At 35.9% G+C, this 20,917-nt stretch overlaps 1 protein-coding gene, 1 long non-coding RNA gene and 1 pseudogene across 2 annotated transcripts; all 3 read right to left on the reverse strand.

Annotated features, from left to right (window-relative positions):
* Positions 1 to 7,239: 7,239 nt before the first annotated feature.
* LOC113277951 lies at positions 7,240 to 9,002 on the reverse strand. The gene is made up of 3 exons (XR_003325236.1): positions 8,715 to 9,002; positions 8,487 to 8,561; positions 7,240 to 7,278 (listed from the first exon to the last, which is right to left on the reverse strand). It is a non-coding gene; the product is annotated as an uncharacterized LOC113277951 (long non-coding RNA).
* A 188-nt stretch (positions 9,003 to 9,190) lies between these two features.
* LOC113280940 lies at positions 9,191 to 14,440 on the reverse strand. The gene is made up of 5 exons (XM_026529551.1): positions 13,794 to 14,440; positions 11,990 to 13,093; positions 11,841 to 11,893; positions 10,431 to 11,747; positions 9,191 to 10,336 (listed from the first exon to the last, which is right to left on the reverse strand). The coding sequence occupies exons 1-5, from the start codon at positions 14,346 to 14,348 to the stop codon at positions 9,778 to 9,780; spliced, it is 3,588 nt and encodes a 1,195-aa protein (XP_026385336.1). The 5' UTR covers positions 14,349 to 14,440; the 3' UTR covers positions 9,191 to 9,777.
* A 3,752-nt stretch (positions 14,441 to 18,192) lies between these two features.
* On the reverse strand, positions 18,193 to 19,314 carry LOC113278691 (annotated as a pseudogene).
* Between the last annotated feature and the right edge of the window lie 1,603 nt (positions 19,315 to 20,917).

Raw genomic sequence — 20,917 nt, forward strand, 5'->3', positions numbered from 1 at the left:
TTTGATGGCAGCTTGGTTAGCACTTTTGATGATAGTTTTACATCAACTCAGCCAACACAGTTTGACGAGTCTTTGGTGGTAACTAGTACAACCCAGGAAGGTGAAAATCCTGAGACAGGTCGATGCAAGTATGACGTAATGGTGATATGACAGATGTTGAAATAACTACAATATTAGATGAGGCTGTAAGCGACATCAACGAAAGTGAACATGGAGATGCATTGATGTACAATGCAGAGCCTATCTCAACTGGTAATAAATATTCCTTGTGTAACTTTATATGTTTTTTCCCCCTCTCTTTTGTGTTTGTAATGCAAGTGTAACTTGAATTTACACATTGTAAAGGCATGTGTAAGTTAAATTTACACATGTTATGCAAGGAAAGTGTAACTTTATGACCACGTGCAAATTTTTTTTTGATTATTCCCCTTATGTTTGTTGTTGCACAACTCAAAATCAGCTGAACTTTGATAGTGATCAAATGATGGAGAATGCAGAGCCTAGATCAACTGGTAAGAAATATTCCTTGTGTAACTTAATATGTTTCTTCCCCTCTCTGTTGTGTTTGTAATGCAAGGGTAGGTTGAATTTACACATTGCTAAAAGCATGTGTAACTATAATTTATACATGTTGTGCAAGGCAAGTGTAGATTTCTGTTACACATGCTATGCAAGGCAAGTGTAACTTAAGTGTACACAAGTTGAGCGTTTGAAAATTTTTTTTTGATGCTGCTTATTTTTGTTGTTGCATAGCTCAAGATCAGGAGAACATTGTTAGTAGTGAAATTACTTTTAGCCTTGGACTAAATAGATCTCCAAAATCATTCGAAGACCTAATCAAGGAAGCTAATAATAACAAAATACAACAACGAGTTTTGAGGAATAGAACAATTGAAAAACAAGATCTAAAACTATATGAAAGAAAGACAAAGAAGATTAAGAAGAATACTAATGAAGAAACAATGGATGTAGTTAGAGAAAAAGAAGCAGAAACAATGGCTGCAGTTCCAGAAGTAGAAGAAGAAAGAATGGCTGAGGTTGCTGAAGAAGATGACGGGACAATGAGAAAGGATATTAAAGGTTCAAAAGTTATTGAAAGGATGGATGGCGATAAAAAGAAGAAAGTGCTTGAATATTTCAATATTTATCCCAAAACGTAAGTAGCTATGACCAAAACTCATGCTTGATTCTGTTACGGTGTTTAAATGTAGTTTTTGATATTTAAAGTTGCATCTTAATACTTGATTCTGTTATTTTATTAAATTATTTTCCTTTTTTCTAATGTAGAGACATTGCTTGGATGGAATACAAAGATAATGGTAGCATGCTCTTTAACATAAGTGGGGAACTAATGATCCATCTTACAAAGAAAGAAGCCTACTTGGAGTCAGAATTCCTTGAGTTCTACATCAGCAGGTTGAGGACAAAGATGAACTCAAACAATAAGTATGAACAAGAGATATTCCTATCGCCTAAATCATATGTAAATAATTGGACATGTTTAAAATCTTCTTGCATTTATAATGTGTAATGGGTGTTGTAAGATTATGATAACATGCTAATATTTTTTGATGTTGGAAAAATGTGACGTGTGATCTGGGGTTACATATGCATTTGTAATGTGTAACCTGAAGTTACACATGCATTTATAATGTGTAATTTGAAGTTACACATCTTTGTTTTTTCAAGTTTTAAACCCAAGGACTTATGTGTAACTTCTATTTACTATTATGACTTGTGCATTTGTAACTTTTGGTTTAAAATGTGTGTTTCATATTCGAAATGGTTTTTGCATATATCTTACTTGAACGATTACAATGATTTCAAGAAATTCTGGATTCCTAAGATTGTTAAGGACTATTACAAGTGCAAGAATAGTGCAGTCCGACTTTTCGCCCCAACGTGCAACAACAACACACACTACTGGATTATGACTTGAGGAACAGTAATCCTTGGTCCAACATGAACTCGTCAGATGTTAAGAAACTCATGGATTAACACTACATGCAAGCCAAGAAATATGCATTTGCAATAACTACAGAACTGAACCTCCAATGTCCTCTTGGGTTGAATGATAAAGCCATACCTCTCGCTTCTCCCAACCAAGGTTCAATTCCCGACTGTCTTATTTTTTTATGCACTTAGATGAAGATCAAGATGAAGAATAAACAACTTGACAAAAAACCAACCTCACATGTGCTGACATGGTTGTATGACAAGGTGAACTGCATGAGAGGAAGCATGCCTTACAAGATTCTTTCGGATCGATCCAGAGATGTGTAAAGCAGTAATTTGGATTGCAAAAAAGTTATATACTTGCAAATATTTTGTTAATGCAAGTTGTTGTTAGACTTGCAATACGTTATTGGAACTTTTAAATTTTGTCAGATACTAGATTTTAGCAGTTCTTCGATTTGCAAACTTCTATACTTTTGGATTGAAATTTCTTGAATTAAAAACTTTTATACTTTTTTTAACTACAAGTTGTTATTAGAGATGCAAAAATATCTTGTTAGAACTTTTCTGTAGTTTTTACCGGTTTCAGAAGTATGCAACAAGTTAAGTAACTTACAGTTGCACATATAATTAAGATGTGTAACTTGAAGTTACATGTGTTAAGTAACAGGCTAATAGTCAAAAGGATGGTAATTAAGATGTGTAACTTGAAGTTACATGTGTTAAGTAACATGGTAGTTGCCAAAAAAAGCTGAAAAATGAGTTAAGTAACTCATAGTTACCCATGAAATTAAGTTAAGTAACTCATAGTTACCAATGCAATTAAGACAAGCTAAAAATAAAAGCTAAATGTAAAAATAACTATGTGTAAGTAATGGTTACACATGCATATTTTATAAGTGTAAACCAAAGTTACACATGCATTTCCCTTATGTGTTCAGAAGACACACACTGGGAATAGAAACACATTTCACCTGTAAACTCACAATATATAAAAAATTAATATACAGTATGAATAAATGATCCTTGCATATAATCAACGTTCCAAAAAAATAAAAAAGTTTGTTCGATGCAAACCTACACGAAGGAAACTAAAAATATAAATAATCCAAGACAAATAACAAAACCACACATAAACCTATACTCCCATAAATGAACTTTGATAACTTCAATCTAGGGGGCGTTTACTTTGGAGGATTCTTACAACCTGCCCTATTGTGACCAGCTTCCTTGCAATTGCTATAATGAACTTTCCTCTTTGCTTTCTTTTCACCTTTGCTTATAATCCTTTTACCTTGGAGTCTACCTGGTTGTATCTTTATGATAGATGGAGGGTTGATGGTGTTTTCTTTGTCAATATAAATATGCCTGTTGTAGTTGGGAATTGGCTGGGTGGCATGCAAATAAGTCTTCCTATAATAGTCGCTTGTAAAGTACGATGAAATGAAATTAATGGCTTCACATTTAATCTTTTGTATCGCTGCAAGAGCATGAGCATAAGAGAAACCGTACACACGCCACCTTCAAAAAAAAATAACAAAGAATATAAACACTCAAAAATAGCATTGCATATACAGGATGTGTATCTTTCAGTTACACATGCATATACAGTAATGTGTAACTGGCAGTTACATATGCTTATAGATAGTGTAAGTAGAAGTTACACACCCTGTAAACTTTCAAAAAATTAACATACAAAGAGAAAACAAATCGTAAGAAATAAAACCTTTGACAGGTGCAGGTCCAGTGTTCTAAATCCACTCTGTGAGTCCTTTCGCTTAAAAATTCAAACACGGTAGGACTAGAAACAATTACTTTCCAAGCCAAACCTTCATCTTGTAGATCCTCAAGCCTTTTCTCATACTCCGGAGTTAATGGAGTCATCATATTATCACCAATAACACAACGCTTTGCCATTATTTTCATAACTTTAATCCTAATCTGAAAAGAAAAAGAAAAAGAAAACTTATGAATCTACAAAGTGACAAAACAAGAAACAAAGACAAAAAAAACATAAAAAGCAATCTGCAAACCTGATCAAGAAGAGAAAATGCAGGCATCTTCTTGTGAACCTTAATCCAACTATTGAATGATTCTGCTATAGAGCTAGATGTACGTCCATACCGACAACCTTGGAAAAACGCATTCGCATATGCTTCAGGTGGGATGGTTTCTATGTAATCATCAACCCAATCACAATTCAGATCTCTTATTTTCTATATGTCCTTGTAATGGTTTTCAAGTGTGAGTACGTACGTCGCTTCTTGGAAGAGGTCAAGCAGAAGAGTGTACCTAGGATCTGATCCATTGATAGGAAGATTAATCTTCAAATGATAGTAACAGAAGCTATGGAATGAGTCTGGATAGACGAGTGGAACACCACGCAAGAGTCCTTCATGGCGATACGAATGGAAGGTTATTGGCCTCCCGTCACCAACAACTTGTTCCAGATTTCTTTAAAACCACTTCCAGTTGTCTTTAGTCTCAGAATCGCATAGTGCCATATCAAGGGGGAAAAATCCTACAAAGTGTGCAGAAAATGAAGTTAAAATAAGTTGCACAAAAACAGAAAAATAATGTGTAACTTGAAGTTACACATCCCAAAAACAAAATATATAACTTAAGAGTTACAGCTGATATTCCCAAATGTGTACTGAGAGTTACTTAAGAAACATACCTTTATCACCATTGATCCCAGTAGCCGCCATCAAGAAGCCTCTGAATCTACCAGTAAGGAAAGTAGCTTCCAAATAGACCATTGGACGAAAAAACCGGTACCTTTTGATGCATGCATCAAACAAGATGAAAATCCGTTTGAACTCTTTCTTTGCAGGATTAAATTGGAAGTCTATCACACTACCTGGGTTAGTTTCCCTTATAGTATTAATATACCATACGAAGTGCGAGTATGACTTCACATCGTCACCATAAATGATCTCATAAACGTTCTACGTACCATTATAGGCTTGATAGTAATACATGTTAATTCCATAGTTGGTCTGGAAATCTTCTGCAATTTCCTTGGCTTTTTGTGAGGATTTTTGCGAACTTCTTCCTCAATCAAACTAGACGAGAAGCTGGTTGAGTATTTTCGATTCAAATTGCTCCCACCAGCACCACAAGTGTGCTCAGGGTTATAAGCTCTGACCTGAAAAAGTTGATACAAAATATAAACAAACCAACGAAACACCAATCTGGTGCAAAAAAACATCATGTGTCACTTGTAGTTACACATACTGTAACAACACTATAGTAAAAGCATAAAAAACACCAATCTGGTACAAAAAACATCATGTGTAACTACAAGTTACACATACTGCAACAAAACATCAAATGCTAAAAAATGAACAACACAAATAAAAAATACCTGAAACATTTCGTTCCTATCATCAATGGAAGTTGCATGAAATTTCCAGCCGCATTCTTTTACTGCACACTTACCCGTGAACCTAGAACGCTCATTGTGTGTTACAACCGTAAAAACTAGTGCGAAAACGGTACTTGGTGTAAGCAATCCTGACCTCCTTAACCCCTTCCACAAATACATGACCAATCTCACCGAGGACCTTAGGCCAACCATCCGACAACAACGGTTTTGCAGGCTTGCTCCTATCTTCCAGATACATTCCAACTGCGTAATTGTTTCTCGAAGACGTACAAGAACCATTAGAAACAGAAGAAACTGCTCTAGAGCTAGATGATGAGGCTACATGAGTAACATTTTGCAAGAATATATCAAAAATGGTCTTCTTCTTATTATTTGTGAGGGAAGCAAGAGCTTGAAGCGAATAATCACAGTCAACCGGAAGATATTTCCCACCTTCTCAGAAGAAGAAACAAATACCAAGTGGAGTAAATTGCTTCCATTGCCTGCAAACTTCGGCTTTAAACTCATCAAGTGTGGTCTCAATACTAACACGAGTAGTGATGAAATCAGAAAAGTAGTGAACAATAGCAATGGAACTAGCAACAGCCATGACAACCTGAACAAATAAAAACGAATGCAATTCAATAATAATATGCAAAAAAAAATGAACGCAATTCACTCGGGGGCGTTGCCCCCTTGTGAGAAGTATATCCTATGAAGCAAGCTAAAAATCAGAGGAGCAATCAACATATTCAACAAATGAAAACAAGAAAAAAATTGTTTCAAAGATACACAAGCAAAAATTAAACATGCTACAGAACAATATGTGTAACTTCAAGTTACACATTTTACAAAACAGCATGTCTTAACAGATTTGTTGTTACAAAAAAAACGAATTCCAGCTAGTAAATTTCTTCTCAGATAACACATGCAATAACAAATAGCAGTTACACATGCAATAACAAAATAGCAGTTACAGGAAAATATGTGTAACTTGAAGTTACACATTTTATAAAACATTTCTACACCTAGATTTGTTGTTCTTCTTCAGATACAATGTTGTTTCTTCTTCTTCTTATTCTTATAATCAAGAAATACTAACAAGAATTATAAACGTAATTCATCAAATACTAGATCTTCTCTTCTTCTTATAATCAACAAATACTAGATCTCTTCTCAAATCAATAAGAAATGCAAAATAATCCAAAAACAAAACTGGAAAATTAAAAACAAATTCGAAATCAAACAAAAACAAGAATCCGCACCTTATTTTGTTATTGCTCTTCTGAAATAATCTGGCTTCTTCTTCCTCTTCTTCGTATCAAAAAATTCCAAATCTGAAAATTAAAAAAAAAATTAAAAAAAAAATCATAAAATTGAAATCAATAAGATCAAACAACGACAGATTCGTACCTATGTTTGAGCTTCCTCTATTCCAACCTCTCTTCTACCTCTTCTAAGACTCAAGAAAATAAAAAACGGACATCTCGAAATCAAAAAATCGATTAGAAAACTAGTGAATCAAGTGTAATTGATACAAACTAAGGGTGCACACGGTACGGTTCGGTTCGGTACTTGCGGAGGCCGAGTACATGTACCTCCCTAGCCTCGGTTCCAAAATTTTGGACCGGTACCTGTACCTTGTACCTCGGTTCCGGTACAATTCGGTACACGTACGGTACCAGGTACAGTTCCGGTATCTGTCGGTACTTTTGTAAAAAAAAATCTTGTTCTTTATAATCAAATATAGATGTAATATTAACAATCCAAAGCTAAATACATAGCAAGTAGACAGTAGCTGCAACACATAGACATACACAATTACAAACAATAGTCTTAAGACTCTTAAGTAATTTGAATGAAGAAAAGAAGGACATTGCAAATAAAAGATGACTATTCGGCTATTCCAACTCCATGGCAGCACTGGTGGTGGCTATGATAGAACCAGTGGAACTCTGCAAAAAAAAATTAATAGCAGTTAGTAAGTAATTTGAACTAAAAACAACATTTTTAAGTATATAAGAACATACCAATCACCCAACTCAGAAATATATGAGCAAAAATGAAAGAAAAATGAGCAAGCATTTCTATAAAATGCAAATTTGAAAATCCGAAGAAGAATTTACAGTTTAATACATAAAAGACCAACAAAGTACAAGATACTGCAAAAAAAAATGCCTAACACTAATGGAATAAACTGAGACAGGCACCAATTCAAACATGATTTCAATTCACAATCCACAACAACAACAACCATTATCACTTTGCAGATTCAGGATGCCATTTGCATATAAAATACATAAGAAGATTACAATCCAAAGTGCCAAACTACACACATGTTCATGAATCAGTAAGAGCAACTAGAACATCAACCAAATGCACAAGTCAGATAAGGAATGAGAGAGTCATGGTTTCTAAATTTGCACACACCATATTTGCAGGGAGTGAATGATACAAAGCAAAGCAGAAGTTTCAGTAAGCAACCATAGTAAAAATCTATCACAAAAGCATCATTTCACATTATTGTTTCAAGAAACTTATCGCCGGCACTAAACCGCGAGTAGAAACAATTACTAATCTCTTTTTTTCTTCCTCCTTGGCTTGTACAGCAGATTCACAAGCACCTTATAAGCTCAAGATAAAAAAACAGTTCACAGAAATATATATATTTGCAAAACAAGGAAGTAAGTACCTTAAAGCTATTACTAACAACGAATTATTTAGTGGCGACAACTTTGTACTACAAATATCACAAAGCTACACTAGATAATACAAGTGTTAACTACAGACACAATTCTAATAAAGCAAAAATGGACATGATGCAACTTGAAAACAAAGAGCAAACTCCACTTATATCCTTAAAATAGAAAAGTTAAATTCATTTACAAATCTCAAGCTAAATAAAGTCATATACAGTTCCCCAACCAAACCTAAATCAAACCAAAGAAACCCTACACGGCACAGGTAATTTTTTTTTAGATATTCTGAATTCCATTACAATATGGTTTAATGAATTTTCACATAAATTTTTTAATTAGCATCCCAAGTCACTGAATTAGAAATCCGAGGATCAAACAAACATAAATACCCTACAAAAATGAGAGATTTCACAGAAACAGAAGAAGATTTCACAGGAATCAATGAGAGATTTTGATGAACTTACCCTTGATTAACAATTTCTGAGCTGGATGGTTCCTTGAATCCTTTCCCTTCGTCTTCTCCTTGGCGTGATATAACCCTATATCAAACCCTAAATTAAATTAATTCAATTCCAATCAATTGGCCATCAAAAATCACAATAAACATAACGAATCAAGTTATGTGGATCACAATATAACACAATAAATAAAGAATCAGTAAAATTGGAGAGAAAAAAAGCAAAAAAACTTACCCTTGGTTAACAATTTCTCCTTCTTCTTCTCGATCTAGAGGTGGTGTAAGTGTAACTGGTGTTCGTGGAGTTGAAGTCTAATGGAGAAGAGAAGATTAAGAATAAAACTCTTCCCTGTAACTCTAATGGAGTTCTTCTCCTTCTCTGAGAGGCGGAAAAAAGAAAGAAGAAAATAAGAAACCCTAGCCGTATGTTCTATATATATACCCCCCTAAATCTAATGGCTATTATTAGTTTACTATCTCTAAATCTGATGGCTAGAATTCTTCGGTATATTCGGTCCGGGACGGTACGGGACTTAGGCAGGACCGTGTACCTGTACCTCATTAGCCTCGGTTCCTATTTTTTGGACCGGTACCTGTACCCCTTCCTCGGTTCGGTACAAAAACAGGTACGGTTCCACCGGTTCCTGGACGGTCCGTCGGTCCGGCTCGGTTCCTGTGCACCCTTAATACAAACAGAAAAGATAAATACAACAAACTTATTTGTGTTCATCAATGCATCTTCACAATCTCGTCAGATCTGAAAAACCAGTGAATACAACTCAACGAATGGAGAGAAAATTAACAATATGTTCTTCTTCTTCTTCTCCTCGTTTTCTTCCTATCAAACGAAAGAATAGTCGTTTTCTTCAGTATGAAACTATCAAACACACGAATTTGTCTGAAGAAAAATCTCCAATTTTGTTTCTGAACGAGAGCAGAGAGAATAGATTTGATTTGATTTGATTTTCAGATTCTGACGTCAGCGGATCTTTTAATAAATCATAAAATACCGAAATTAACCTTCAGTATTGTTAATTTTCTCTCCATTAAAGATCTGGGCCTAGAAATATCAAAAAAGTCAAAGTATGAAGTTGATAATGAAGGATCCATTTGATGGGGCTTCAAAATATTGAACCCATATAATAGGATGGTTCTAGTATTTTTCACAAAAAAATACCGAAAGGAATATGCATCTGTATAACGGAGCCATCACCCGGTGCGGGACATAATCCCTCCATAACGAACAGGAATCAGCGATCAACATTTCCCACCAGACGCGGTGCTATCAATCTAAATGCTCAGGAAAGAAGGCTTTTGCAAGACTTTTTCGTATGTCCTGATTTCTTACATAATGAACAATGCATGACAGGTGTCTTTGATTTCTTTCTCCCGGCTTCAGAAGTAGAACCCGATATTCCCCTTTTAATAGGTAGGATAGTGTTGACTGGTTTATCAAGTAAGACAAGGTTTATAGTATCTTTATAAGCCATTTGATAACTTTCTGTCGAGTAATAGGCCTTGCAAAACTTTGAATAAGATATATCTTTTTCTGTTTTCTTAATTGTGGCAAGTGCATGGGAACACGGGATCCCTACCTTCTGCCAAAACAAACAAGAGCAACTCTTATCTGAAAGATCTACCCGGTACTTCAGATTGTTGCTATCCTCAACCTCATATACCGACTGTTCTTGTTGCAGCACGTAACGAAATTTAGAGACTTCATCGGCTTCCGTAATCAAATTTTCAGCATATTTAGTGACACGAGTTGATGAGTTGATGGCCATCGTTCTCCTATCATTGAACATGTTTGTCAAGTCAATGCTTATTCGCTCCAACATAGATGAAATGGGCAAATTCCTGTAGAGTGATTATGAGTCATGAAGGTGTTACTATTTGGCAACATACCGATCAATACATTCTAAGCAAAACCGATCAATACATTGAAGCTTACCTTGATGGTTGAATCCAATGGCCGTATGCTTCTGCAACATTAATGTTCATATATATGTAGGAATCTCTTTGAAAATCCGAAGTAGCCCAATTGTCCGGGAGGTTTTTTTCTATCCATTCAGCTGCTGTTTGATCTGTACCCATCAGATTCGCAAGGAGTTTGTCATATTCCTCTTTGGTTAAAGCCCTAGCCATCGGCCAAAAATACTTATCTACAATCTTAGACCCAAATTTCTTCGTCATCTCCCGAGCCAAATGCCAAGTACAAGGCCCATGCCTTGCTTCAGGAAAATAAGATTCAACAACTTCACTCAACTGATTATAAGAAGGGTTTGATATTATTGTCATTCGGAGATCTCCAACAAAATATTTCAAATGATGGAAAAAGTACTCCCATGCACTTTTCGAATCACTCTCCACGATTGCAAATGCAAATGGAAACATGTCATTATTCCCATCTACACTAATTGCTGCAAGTATGTTACCTTCATGTCCTTTTTTGATAGGGCATTTCTCAAAGAACACAAGATCAGGACAACCGTTTAAGAAACCTTTGATGCATGCCTTATATGATATGAACACACGGTGATACTTCTCATCTTCTGTGGGTTCTGAAATTGCAATGCTGTCTGGATTTGATCGCAAGATGTTGTCGATGTAGTTCGGGAGTATGATATTCGAGTCCGTTGGTGAACCATGTATTTTCTCTATAGCCTGTTCCCTTGCTCTGTATGCCGTCATATAGCTTATCTCAATTAGGAATTCACGCTTAATCAAATCTATAATCTCCTTCGGTTGAAAATTTGGGTTTTGCCTTACGCTATCAATAATGCGAGGACAAACCCATGCAGAAGTTGCCATATTATTTGCGTTGCTCGAAGAAGCAGAACATGTATGTTCGGTGGTTATTCTTTTACTCACAAGAAAACCATCCGTAACATCTTTCGCGTCTAACCTCCACTTACAACTCTCATGGGAGCACTTGGCAACGATTAATTTCCTGGTAGATTTCTCGAACTTAACACACCTTCTGTCTCGTATGGAGGCATTCAGGATGGCGTCGCGACATTCTTTTGCAGATGAATGCTTTTGACCGAATAAGGATGATGTATATGTTTGATTAATCATAATCGAGTTATTACCAATAACATTTTCCGCAGTTGTGATTATGCAATCATCATTGTTAACTTCACCATTAGGTGGATGTTGTGTAGAATCAGTAGCTACTTCATTTGCTCCGTCTCTAGCACCATCTGAACTATTGGGTACCTGATTTCCGTCTTCTGAAGATAATGTTTCAACATCGTGATTCTTTTTCCTAAGATTAATTGAAAGAAAACATAGTGTTAAATTCAGTTCGTCAATATGGAACAAAATATGCAGTAAGTTGGAAAATTAAAGCAAGTCTTACCATATCGTAAGAAGTCTTCCAACTACATTATCAACTTTATACTTTTCCACAATCTGCAACATAAAAATGTGTTGAAGAACAAACTTGACTAAGAATTTCAAATCACATGATCACAAGGAATGTCGAAAATTAGCACTTGCTAACTGTACCTCTTTTTTGGTGAACTTGGATGATAGAGTGCCCAAGAAATCTCCATGATTCGAAATTTTGCTTTGAAAGAGAAGACTCCTCATAGAGAGTTTGAATGTTATTACGGACTTTTCTTTATCCACCCAAAGATTAAGGACACTTTGGCTTAGAGCTGTCACTTCCCTGAAATACTCGGGATAATAAGTGGTCATGAGCATTTGGTAAACGGCATTAGCTTCCACGTTTGTGGTACCACCTGTGACTTCGATGACTGCGGAGCAATGGTTATCAGACCTTCCTTTTTTTTTGCTTTCCTTAACAAAAAACAAAGACAGATGATGCAAAATATTTGGATTTAATAGATGATTTACGATCTCTTTGTAGGAACTAGCCAACTGTGATGCATTAGTTGTATCCCAATCCCGAGAGTTTAAAAGCTCACCCCCCATGTACCACCCCATCAACAATTTCAGTGTTTCTGAGTACTCTCCCTCTTTAGCTTTTTTTAAATCCGAAAACAGAGAGATATCCCGTGCCTTTAATACCACCCCACTGGATTTCCACCAAATAGGGAGCAGTTTTTTAATTACTGAAATTCGTTCATGATGGATTGCATAGGTAATAGAAGTTTTACCATAATAAAGAGCATCATCTTTCATGAAAATATGTCGCATTTCTTGATCAGCCTCATCATCCTTGTCTGCCAACAATTTTGTTCTATTGTAAGTATCGTTTATATTCTCTATATGATATTCATCAGGATCATCATCCAATTGATTCCAAAAAGTTATATTCTTATGGAGAGAACATAGATGAGGACCAACTTGGTCAAGTAGCTCTTTTACGATCTCCAGGTAACCATGAATTGATGCAATGTCAAGGGGTGTGTGCCCCTTGTGATCCAGCTCACGTGCAAAATAAGGCTTTCTTCGTATGATATCTTTTACGAATTCAGTTAGTTTCCCCTTCCCGGCCTTTATAGCAATATGTAACGGTGTACCCCCAAAAGGGAACGCGGATACGTAATCAAGGATGTCTGGACAGCGGCGGTGAACTAAGTCCTTATAGCCTTCGAAATCTCCCATTTGAATAACACACATAAGCAGTCTAGCTTTGGTATCCATCTAAAATACGAACGGGAAAATATGAGTGGAATATTAAATTATTAATATTAAATAAGAGGGATCCCTTAACAGGGTATGTGATGTGTTAACAGTGATAAATAAGAGCAAACCATATACATATACTCCTTCAAAATGAGCCTGGCTAGTTTAGGGCCTATAAGCAAACCATAGCTCTTGCTTTAATAAAATGAACAATTTCTTATTAGGTTATAAGTCCTTAACTATGATAGTGTTTGCTTGTAATGGAACAGAGAAGTGAGGTTTCGTTGATTCACCATGAGAGTCACGGCTTCATTCTGGTTAATTTGGTATGCGATAATGTAAGTTAGTACGTTTATCATGCGTATAGTCAATAAAGGGTAATTCAAACAAGGTAAAATGATTCTTTTTAAGTGTTATATTCCACTAATTACAAATGAAGTCTTTGCCATAGATGAGTTGGGATATAACTGAAGGAAGGGTGAAGTAGTTTGAAAAGTTTGACACGTCACCATTTTGACATGGCTTAGGGCCAAAGGCTCAAACATAGTCCTAATATCAATCAGGAGCTAACTTTCTTTAATAACTTCGGAGACAATCCAATAATCATTTCCTTTTCTGGAATCTAATAATCAAATTTCTGGCGAACTCATGAACCTGAAATACCAAATGATATAAGGTATATATCGAAATTAAACCTTTTGATCGTATAAGGGTGTACCTTGGCTGCTTTTATTCTATCATACTGATGGACCCAATCCTCCATGTACTTCATCGCCAACACTCGAAAGGCTGCGCGGTTCTTCCTGACGGCAATACAAAGAGCATTCTCCAACAACAGCTTCACTTCACCGACGCTTAATTGGGTACAGACTTTAGGAGAAAGTAGTTCATTAATAACCCGCGTTCGCCACGACATGGCCGCATAATCAAGAGGACTTTTGTTCGATAGATCTAGCGACGAACAGATACTAGCATCTTTAGTTACTAGAGCCTTTACAAGCTCGACGTATCCATATTCTGAAGCCAAATGAATCAGATTCCAATTGCATCCAATTTTCTGCAATCTTGTTCTAAATTCAGGACATCTTCGTAAGATCTCTTTCGCTGTATCATCACCTACTACGCAATGAAACCTTTCTAAAACATCTTGTGATCCATCCCAATTGAGCCCATCATCTTCAAGTGACGAAGGAAGTAGTTCAGACCAAGAAAGATCACGAAGTGATCTGCGCGAATGCGAAACACCTAAATCTCCTGATTCGGGATTAACCATTTCAAATTTGAACGGGAGAATTGTTCAGAGCTTCAGTATTTTAGGAAGAGACGCTATGTGAGAAAATAATTAGAGATTTATTGGATTAAACCACAGATTTCGGGAGTAAATTTTGGCGACCAAGTGGATTTTGAGTGGCTGAGTTCCTTCGGCCTCAAAAACCTTATCTGGTCTATTTAGGTGGGCAACCTCTCGTAAGGACAAACCGTTTTGACGTCCATTTATCTCTTGCTGAGGTTAGTCTTGTGTGCTAACCGTTTAGTCAATACCCGATATCAACTTCATTCTATGCTAAATGTTGATCATCCTACGATCACAATCAATTCAGCGAACAAGAGCGCTGAAGTTTTCAATCATGGCTAAAAAGAAAACAAAGTAAAATAGAAGAAACAATTGTAAACATGTTTTGCAATCGTAGCAGAAATTCAGATTGGAAGAGTTACAAACATGTCTCCTTAGTTTTCCACTGAAATCTGATTGCATACGTAAGAATATGCCTAGTAGAGCAATTTTACTTGCGTGCTCAATAAACAAAAGCAATAAGAAGTTAGTTCACCCAAAAGTATGCCATAATTTGTTCTAAACAGCTAATTGATCGATCGGGTTGGTCCATTTCCTGTATTCTAAACAAGAACAGCAAAGAGATTCCCCAAGGACGAAGTGGGTAGCAATCATCATTGTTACAGCGTTTCCCCAAGAACAGCCAAAAGTATGCCATAATCGTCATTGTTACAGCGTTTGTAGCAATCATCACTTGTGCCCCAACTGACTGTCGTACTCATTTCAGGATGACCGGCAGGAACTGGCAGATTAAGCTTGATGGCATTTGGCCCTCACCTCTCAACGGCTTGCTCAAGCTTTTGGAGAGCCTGTGGATTTTCACCAAAGCCTAATCCATTTTTCTTTAACTCGCCCATAATGTTTCCCAGCACCACCATTTTTTATTATTTCCTGGGAATGGAGACGAAATAAGAAACAGTTAGTAGCAGAAAATATAGTCATCACGAGAAATTCTTTCAAATAGACCACATAAAGTAGCATCCCCATATACGAAATCATTAAAATTGAGGGTGAGTTCAATACGTTCGGTGGCATGATTTAGCTCCTGCCTTGCTGTATGTAATTGTTGTTCCAACGAAAAATGAGATAGCATCAACTGATCACACTCAATTTGAAATATTCCAAGTAATCCACGAATACTTGTAGCCTGTACCGGTCTCGTCTTAACTGCCTTTTTTGTATTCGTATTCACAGGCATAAGATCCTCCACTGTAAGTGACTCCCCGGTCACAGGACAATTCCCAAAATCCTCTATATGACGCTCAACCAATCGTTTCTCAAAAGGCTGACCAGTTCTCTTTGAAACAATGGGTTCTTCCATTACTTCACTGGATATTGCGCAGATCATTGTGTATATTAGTCGAAGAAACTAGGGTTTATACGGGGAGAGAGACTAAATGGGAAATGTGAGACTGGTATTTATTTATTTATTTTGACGCAAAAGAGTGTTATAAACGTGTAATTATTTTTGGGATTATAATACAATCGGTCTCCGAAATAGTTTAGGCTGTTCTATCTTTTCCGACTAATCTTTTTATTATTGATTTGGTTTAGTTTTATGTTTTCATATACATCAGAAAGTGTATTCCAAGACTAACACTTGTTTGTCTTTATTTTGCATGTACGATTGGATCAAACCCAAGACATCATAAATTCTACTTAGAAGTAATTGTTTTATCAAACTGGTGCCGCGAGGGATTTAAGGTATTGGTGACGAACCTGCGTGCAACTAGTTACAACATCAGGCTTTAAGGGCTTTCCCTTGTTATCCTATGTAGCTCTGATATCCTTTTTATTTATTTTTATTTCATTAAATATGTATATTGTTATGTATATATAACGGGTGATCGGTTTTTAATCCATTTTGTCTTTTCTTCTCTAATTCTTTTTTTCATAGAGAAAAGAAAGTAAAAAAAGAAATTCATCGAAAGATGGTTTACCGTTTCTATTCCCCAAATGAAACTGTAATCACCAGAAAAATATGACATTATCGCAATTTGATTATCTTTATGGTAATTAATCACGTGCATGGTTGAAAAACCCACGGCCAATTGATATTAGTATTTTTTTCTTTTAGACAAAGATCATGTGATTTACATATGGTTTCTATTTTTTACAAGAAACTCTCCGTCAACCTTAAAATAGGTTTCCTATGCGATGACTAAAACGAAAATATTTTTTTTGTCGACACGAGTTTAATAAATCGTAGAGGCCAATTTCTTATAATTTTCTCCCTCATTTCCATTAGATGAGAGAAAATAAATTGACATATTTTCTAAAATTTTGCCAATAATGATGTGATTTTTCGCCTATTCTTGAAGATTGGCGATACCGTTTCAAACAAATTTTTATGATTGAATATATATGGTTTTATCAATAATAAACCATTGGTTTCTATTCCTTTAGAGAAACTATATATCAACCACCACACAGTGTTTTTCCTTAAAAAATAAATAAAAAACGATTTATGGTTTTTTTATCTTCTGAAAAAGAATCTTTCTTTCAATCAATCCCAAGGGGGTTGAATATCGTTATTTGTAATATTTACTAGTAAATGAAAAATTGCTACATTCTTGAGGGATATCGAGCAATTTCAATTTTTGTCCCTGCTATGATCTCTAAAATTTTGGACCGTTCAACTTATAGTTGGAATGCAGTAGGACACAAAAGATCAAAGGGTGTGCACCCGGCTTGTTAGCCTATATCATTAGTCCTTGTAGTGACTAAATTGATTTTTAAAATGAAAAATTATTTTGATACCAGAAGTGTCTGTAATTACATTCTGATTATCTTGTTGGCCCTATAGGTCATGATTTTTATTTTTCTGGAGATTCATTTTATTTGCATTTTTGTAACCAGTAAAATCTATAGTTGATATTCAGTTTGTATCTCAAGTAGATTACAATTTGGGACAATTCTCTTTATGGCTCTTGGAGTCAATATCTACAGTTCAACCTGATATTCTTAACATCCAGAAATTATTCTAAGTATATGTCCTCGAATCAATCGGATAATACTTTACGAAAATTGATTTCGCATATGAGATACAAGTATTTCCGCCATAATCAGGGGGAGACTATATATACACTATCAAAAGATGGTGTTAATTAACTAAAGTTATATCAATTTCTCTCCCATTAAATCAAATCGATAAATGTTGCCATTAAATAATAGGTGTGAAATTATCTCATTTAGCTTTTCATAAGCTAATGTCGTTTGAAAAGAGAAATCCAATCACTTCTAGCAAAAATGTTGCTACATGCTACAGATAGTGCTCAAATAGAGTCTATCATAATATGATTCACATTCTCAAAATTAATATCTCCTTATTTGACGAGGAGGAGATATAATGCCCGCGGTAATTGGTACGAGTGAAATTTGAATTTTTTTTAAAGTGTGTATTCACCGGAGAATTGTGTTCTGCAAGTCAAGTGTCTGTTCTTTTAAGAATTCATATATCTTTCTCACCGATTTTGAGACAGGAAGAGGGACATATACTTTACCCATTTTGCCGATTACCAAGCAAAACGGGATACCTCATTGTGTTCTGCAAGTCAACTGTCTGGCCACTTCTGCATTAAAGAACTCACTTTTTGCTTTGTTTCGAACCAACTTAAAAACGGCAGTAAGAGAAATCCAATATACAAGTCACAGTATGATAAATAACCTACACTAAAGATCATGGTCGAAAGTTCATACAGTATGAAGTAAAATTCATAGAGAGGACATAAAATTACATTTCAGAAATTGTTCTCATAACACTGTTCAGAAATTGTACACCATCTCAGAAAACAAGATTTCAAATTCTAGAACATCAATAGATTAACAGAGCACTCTACAACAAAAGCTTCTAAGAAAAACCGAGTCAAGACATAGAACAACACACCTAGCAAAATCGACACAGGAAGAGCTGGTAAAGCCTTCCGATAAAGCGCCAGAAGCATCAGAGTGACACCAAGACCAGCTATGACAGCAAGGTAACAAGCATAGACTGTCATGAAATCGTACATTGCCGCTCGACCAACCAACACACTGTAGAAGATAAAATCACCAAGCCCTAACTTAATTGCACCAGATGAACCTAACCAATACCCTCAAACGGCATACTTTCAGTTGCAACATCTTCTCCTTGTCCATTCCTCTGCAATTGTCTATCAATCAAAGGCGCCACTAGCTCATTTGCTCTTTCAGAAACCATAGCCTCTTCAGAAATAACCAGCCTTGTCTCCATTCGATTCACCGTATCAGATGATAAAGTCTCAGATCCTGGATTTGGCGGAGACCCCATATTTACTACGGCATTAGAATTCTCATCCGAAGTAGAACCAACTTCCCCACTTCCTCCAACAGTTGATGAATTCCCAGTTTCTTTCCACAATCTTCTAGGTACACCCTGTCTAGCGGCAGATTCATGATGATTTATCACAGGCCGAGCTTCGTAAACCAATGCAGGGATATCTTCATCCCTCGAAATTGCTAGTTCTAACAAAAGCCTCAACGGTCCACCAGGTAATAAAACCGCAGCAAGATCATATAAATCCATAGCAATCAAAAGTGCCCAAGTAGTCCATTCAGGCAACATTGTAAACCAATAAGCAACAAACATCCCAATAACTACTAAATAACCTTGTGTAATCAAAATAGCCATGTTTGACATGAAAACAGCCATAACCCCAACCACAGAGAAATTGAACAAAACAAATGAAAATGTAATAGAATCAATTGGGATTCTAAACTTCTTAACCAATAACAATGTAATATCACCACCCATGAACCCTAAAACCATGAATGCAGAAAAACCCATGTAATATTTGAGGAATTTAGTACATCTAAAGTAAAACATGAGAACTAATAGGAAAGTGGCAATTGTAATCATAGCTACGGCAATTGGGATAATTGAAATGAGATAATTGGGATTCAATTGGGGTTTCAATATAGGAAATTGATAAGAATGAGTTTTTTTTTATTTTTTTTTATTTTTAACAATGGTGGGTACTTCTGCCCTTCACAGAAGAAAATTCTCGGGGAAGAAGAATATTGGTTGGGACTTGTTTGGCTCTGGCGTTACTTCAGGGGACTTTAATGTCTCAGCACAACTTTTTCACCAAGGTGGCAGGGTAATAACTAAAATATAGAAGTACAGCGGCAGCTGGGTGATTTTTTTTAGCTGTTTTCACCATAACGTAAGTAGGGTAAGTTCTTCAAAATCCACGTAAATCAGCTGCTACCTTTGCCTGATATACTCCCTCCCACCGTGGAAGGTAAGGGTTGGAACCCTATAATTATCAAAATCCACTTAAAATTAAGGAGTTTGCATAGAATCCAGGGACCACTAATTTAGGATAATAACTAAACTAGAAAGTGTAAAGCCGTGTAGTCATTAACTTACGTTTCAGTGCATAAGAGCCAATCATTGGTATTGGAAATGATAAAAAAACATATAAAAAATACGCACTAATTTAGGATAATAACTAAACTAGAAAGTGTAAACCCGTCTAGTCATTAACTTACGTTTCAGTGCATAAGAGTCAATCATTGGTATTGGAAATGATAAAAAAACATATAAAAAATACGAGAGAAAGTGTAAACATATAAAAAATGGACAAGGTAGATGTTCATGGATTTTTTGAATTTTTCTCTATACAAGTGCAAACTAGTATTCTCACACCAGAAGATTCAGCTTGTGTACCCCGTTCTCAAAGAAAAATTACAAACGGAAAGACAATAATTACATTACTAGAAAAAAGCTGATCTTGTTAACCTTCAACTGAAAATAAGAAAATCAAGTTCACACTTTTTTTTTTAACTTTTAACAACAACCATTCAACTAAATTGATTTTTCCAATGTTTTTCTGATGACCATCACTGGTCATCATCATAATCACTCTCAAACTCATCTTCTTCATGGTAGAAATCCCAACTATTTTTGCCGCTGGAAGAATAACCAGCAGACCCATACCCTTGATCTCCAGTCTCCTCCTCCTCATCTTTTTCACCATCTTCTTCCATGACCTATTTTCTTTCCCTCTCAATGGCTGCAACATGATTTTCATTAACATCCAACCCCGCGTATCTCCTCTCTGTCTAAATCCACGTTATAAGGTTCATACATGGTACGCGCAAATATCCAAGGGAGAGATTTCTCTTCCAAATATCATACAATGATGCATTAACTCGCCTTTACCTTTCTCTCCCTCGAGCTTCTTCATGCGGATCAGTGGTTGGATCACTGCTGCTTTCATTTTCATCAACATCAAATGCATCCTCATCCTCCTCTTCACTGTTACTTTATGTGGCACTTTTTGTCATCCTCCAATAACGTGCATGTCTCTCTTGTCTTGCTTGCTTTTCTCTCATCTTTCTTGCATCCCTTTTTCTCACCCATAAGTGAAACTCATCTTCATTCTCAATCATTTATCTATCAAATTCTTCTTGTCTTCTCTTTCTGGCTAATTCATACTTCAGAAACGGCACCAATCTCTCTACCTCATGACTTGACGACGCCTCAA

Source organism: Papaver somniferum, chromosome 5 (genome assembly GCF_003573695.1).
Source record: "Papaver somniferum cultivar HN1 chromosome 5, ASM357369v1, whole genome shotgun sequence".
Taxonomy (NCBI): Eukaryota; Viridiplantae; Streptophyta; class Magnoliopsida; order Ranunculales; family Papaveraceae; genus Papaver; species Papaver somniferum.

Excerpts from the sequence above, each read along its gene's own strand:
- LOC113280940 (XM_026529551.1), bottom strand. The coding sequence starts at position 14,348 with ATGGTTAATCCCGAATCAGGAGATTTAGGTGTTTCGCATTCGCGCAGA. Across the intron at positions 11,748-11,840 it reads GGAAGACTTCTTACGATATG|GAAAAAGAATCACGATGTTG; the intron begins GTAAGACTTGCT and ends AATTAATCTTAG. Across the intron at positions 10,337-10,430 it reads CATTGGATTCAACCATCAAG|GAATTTGCCCATTTCATCTA; the intron begins GTAAGCTTCAAT and ends ATCACTCTACAG.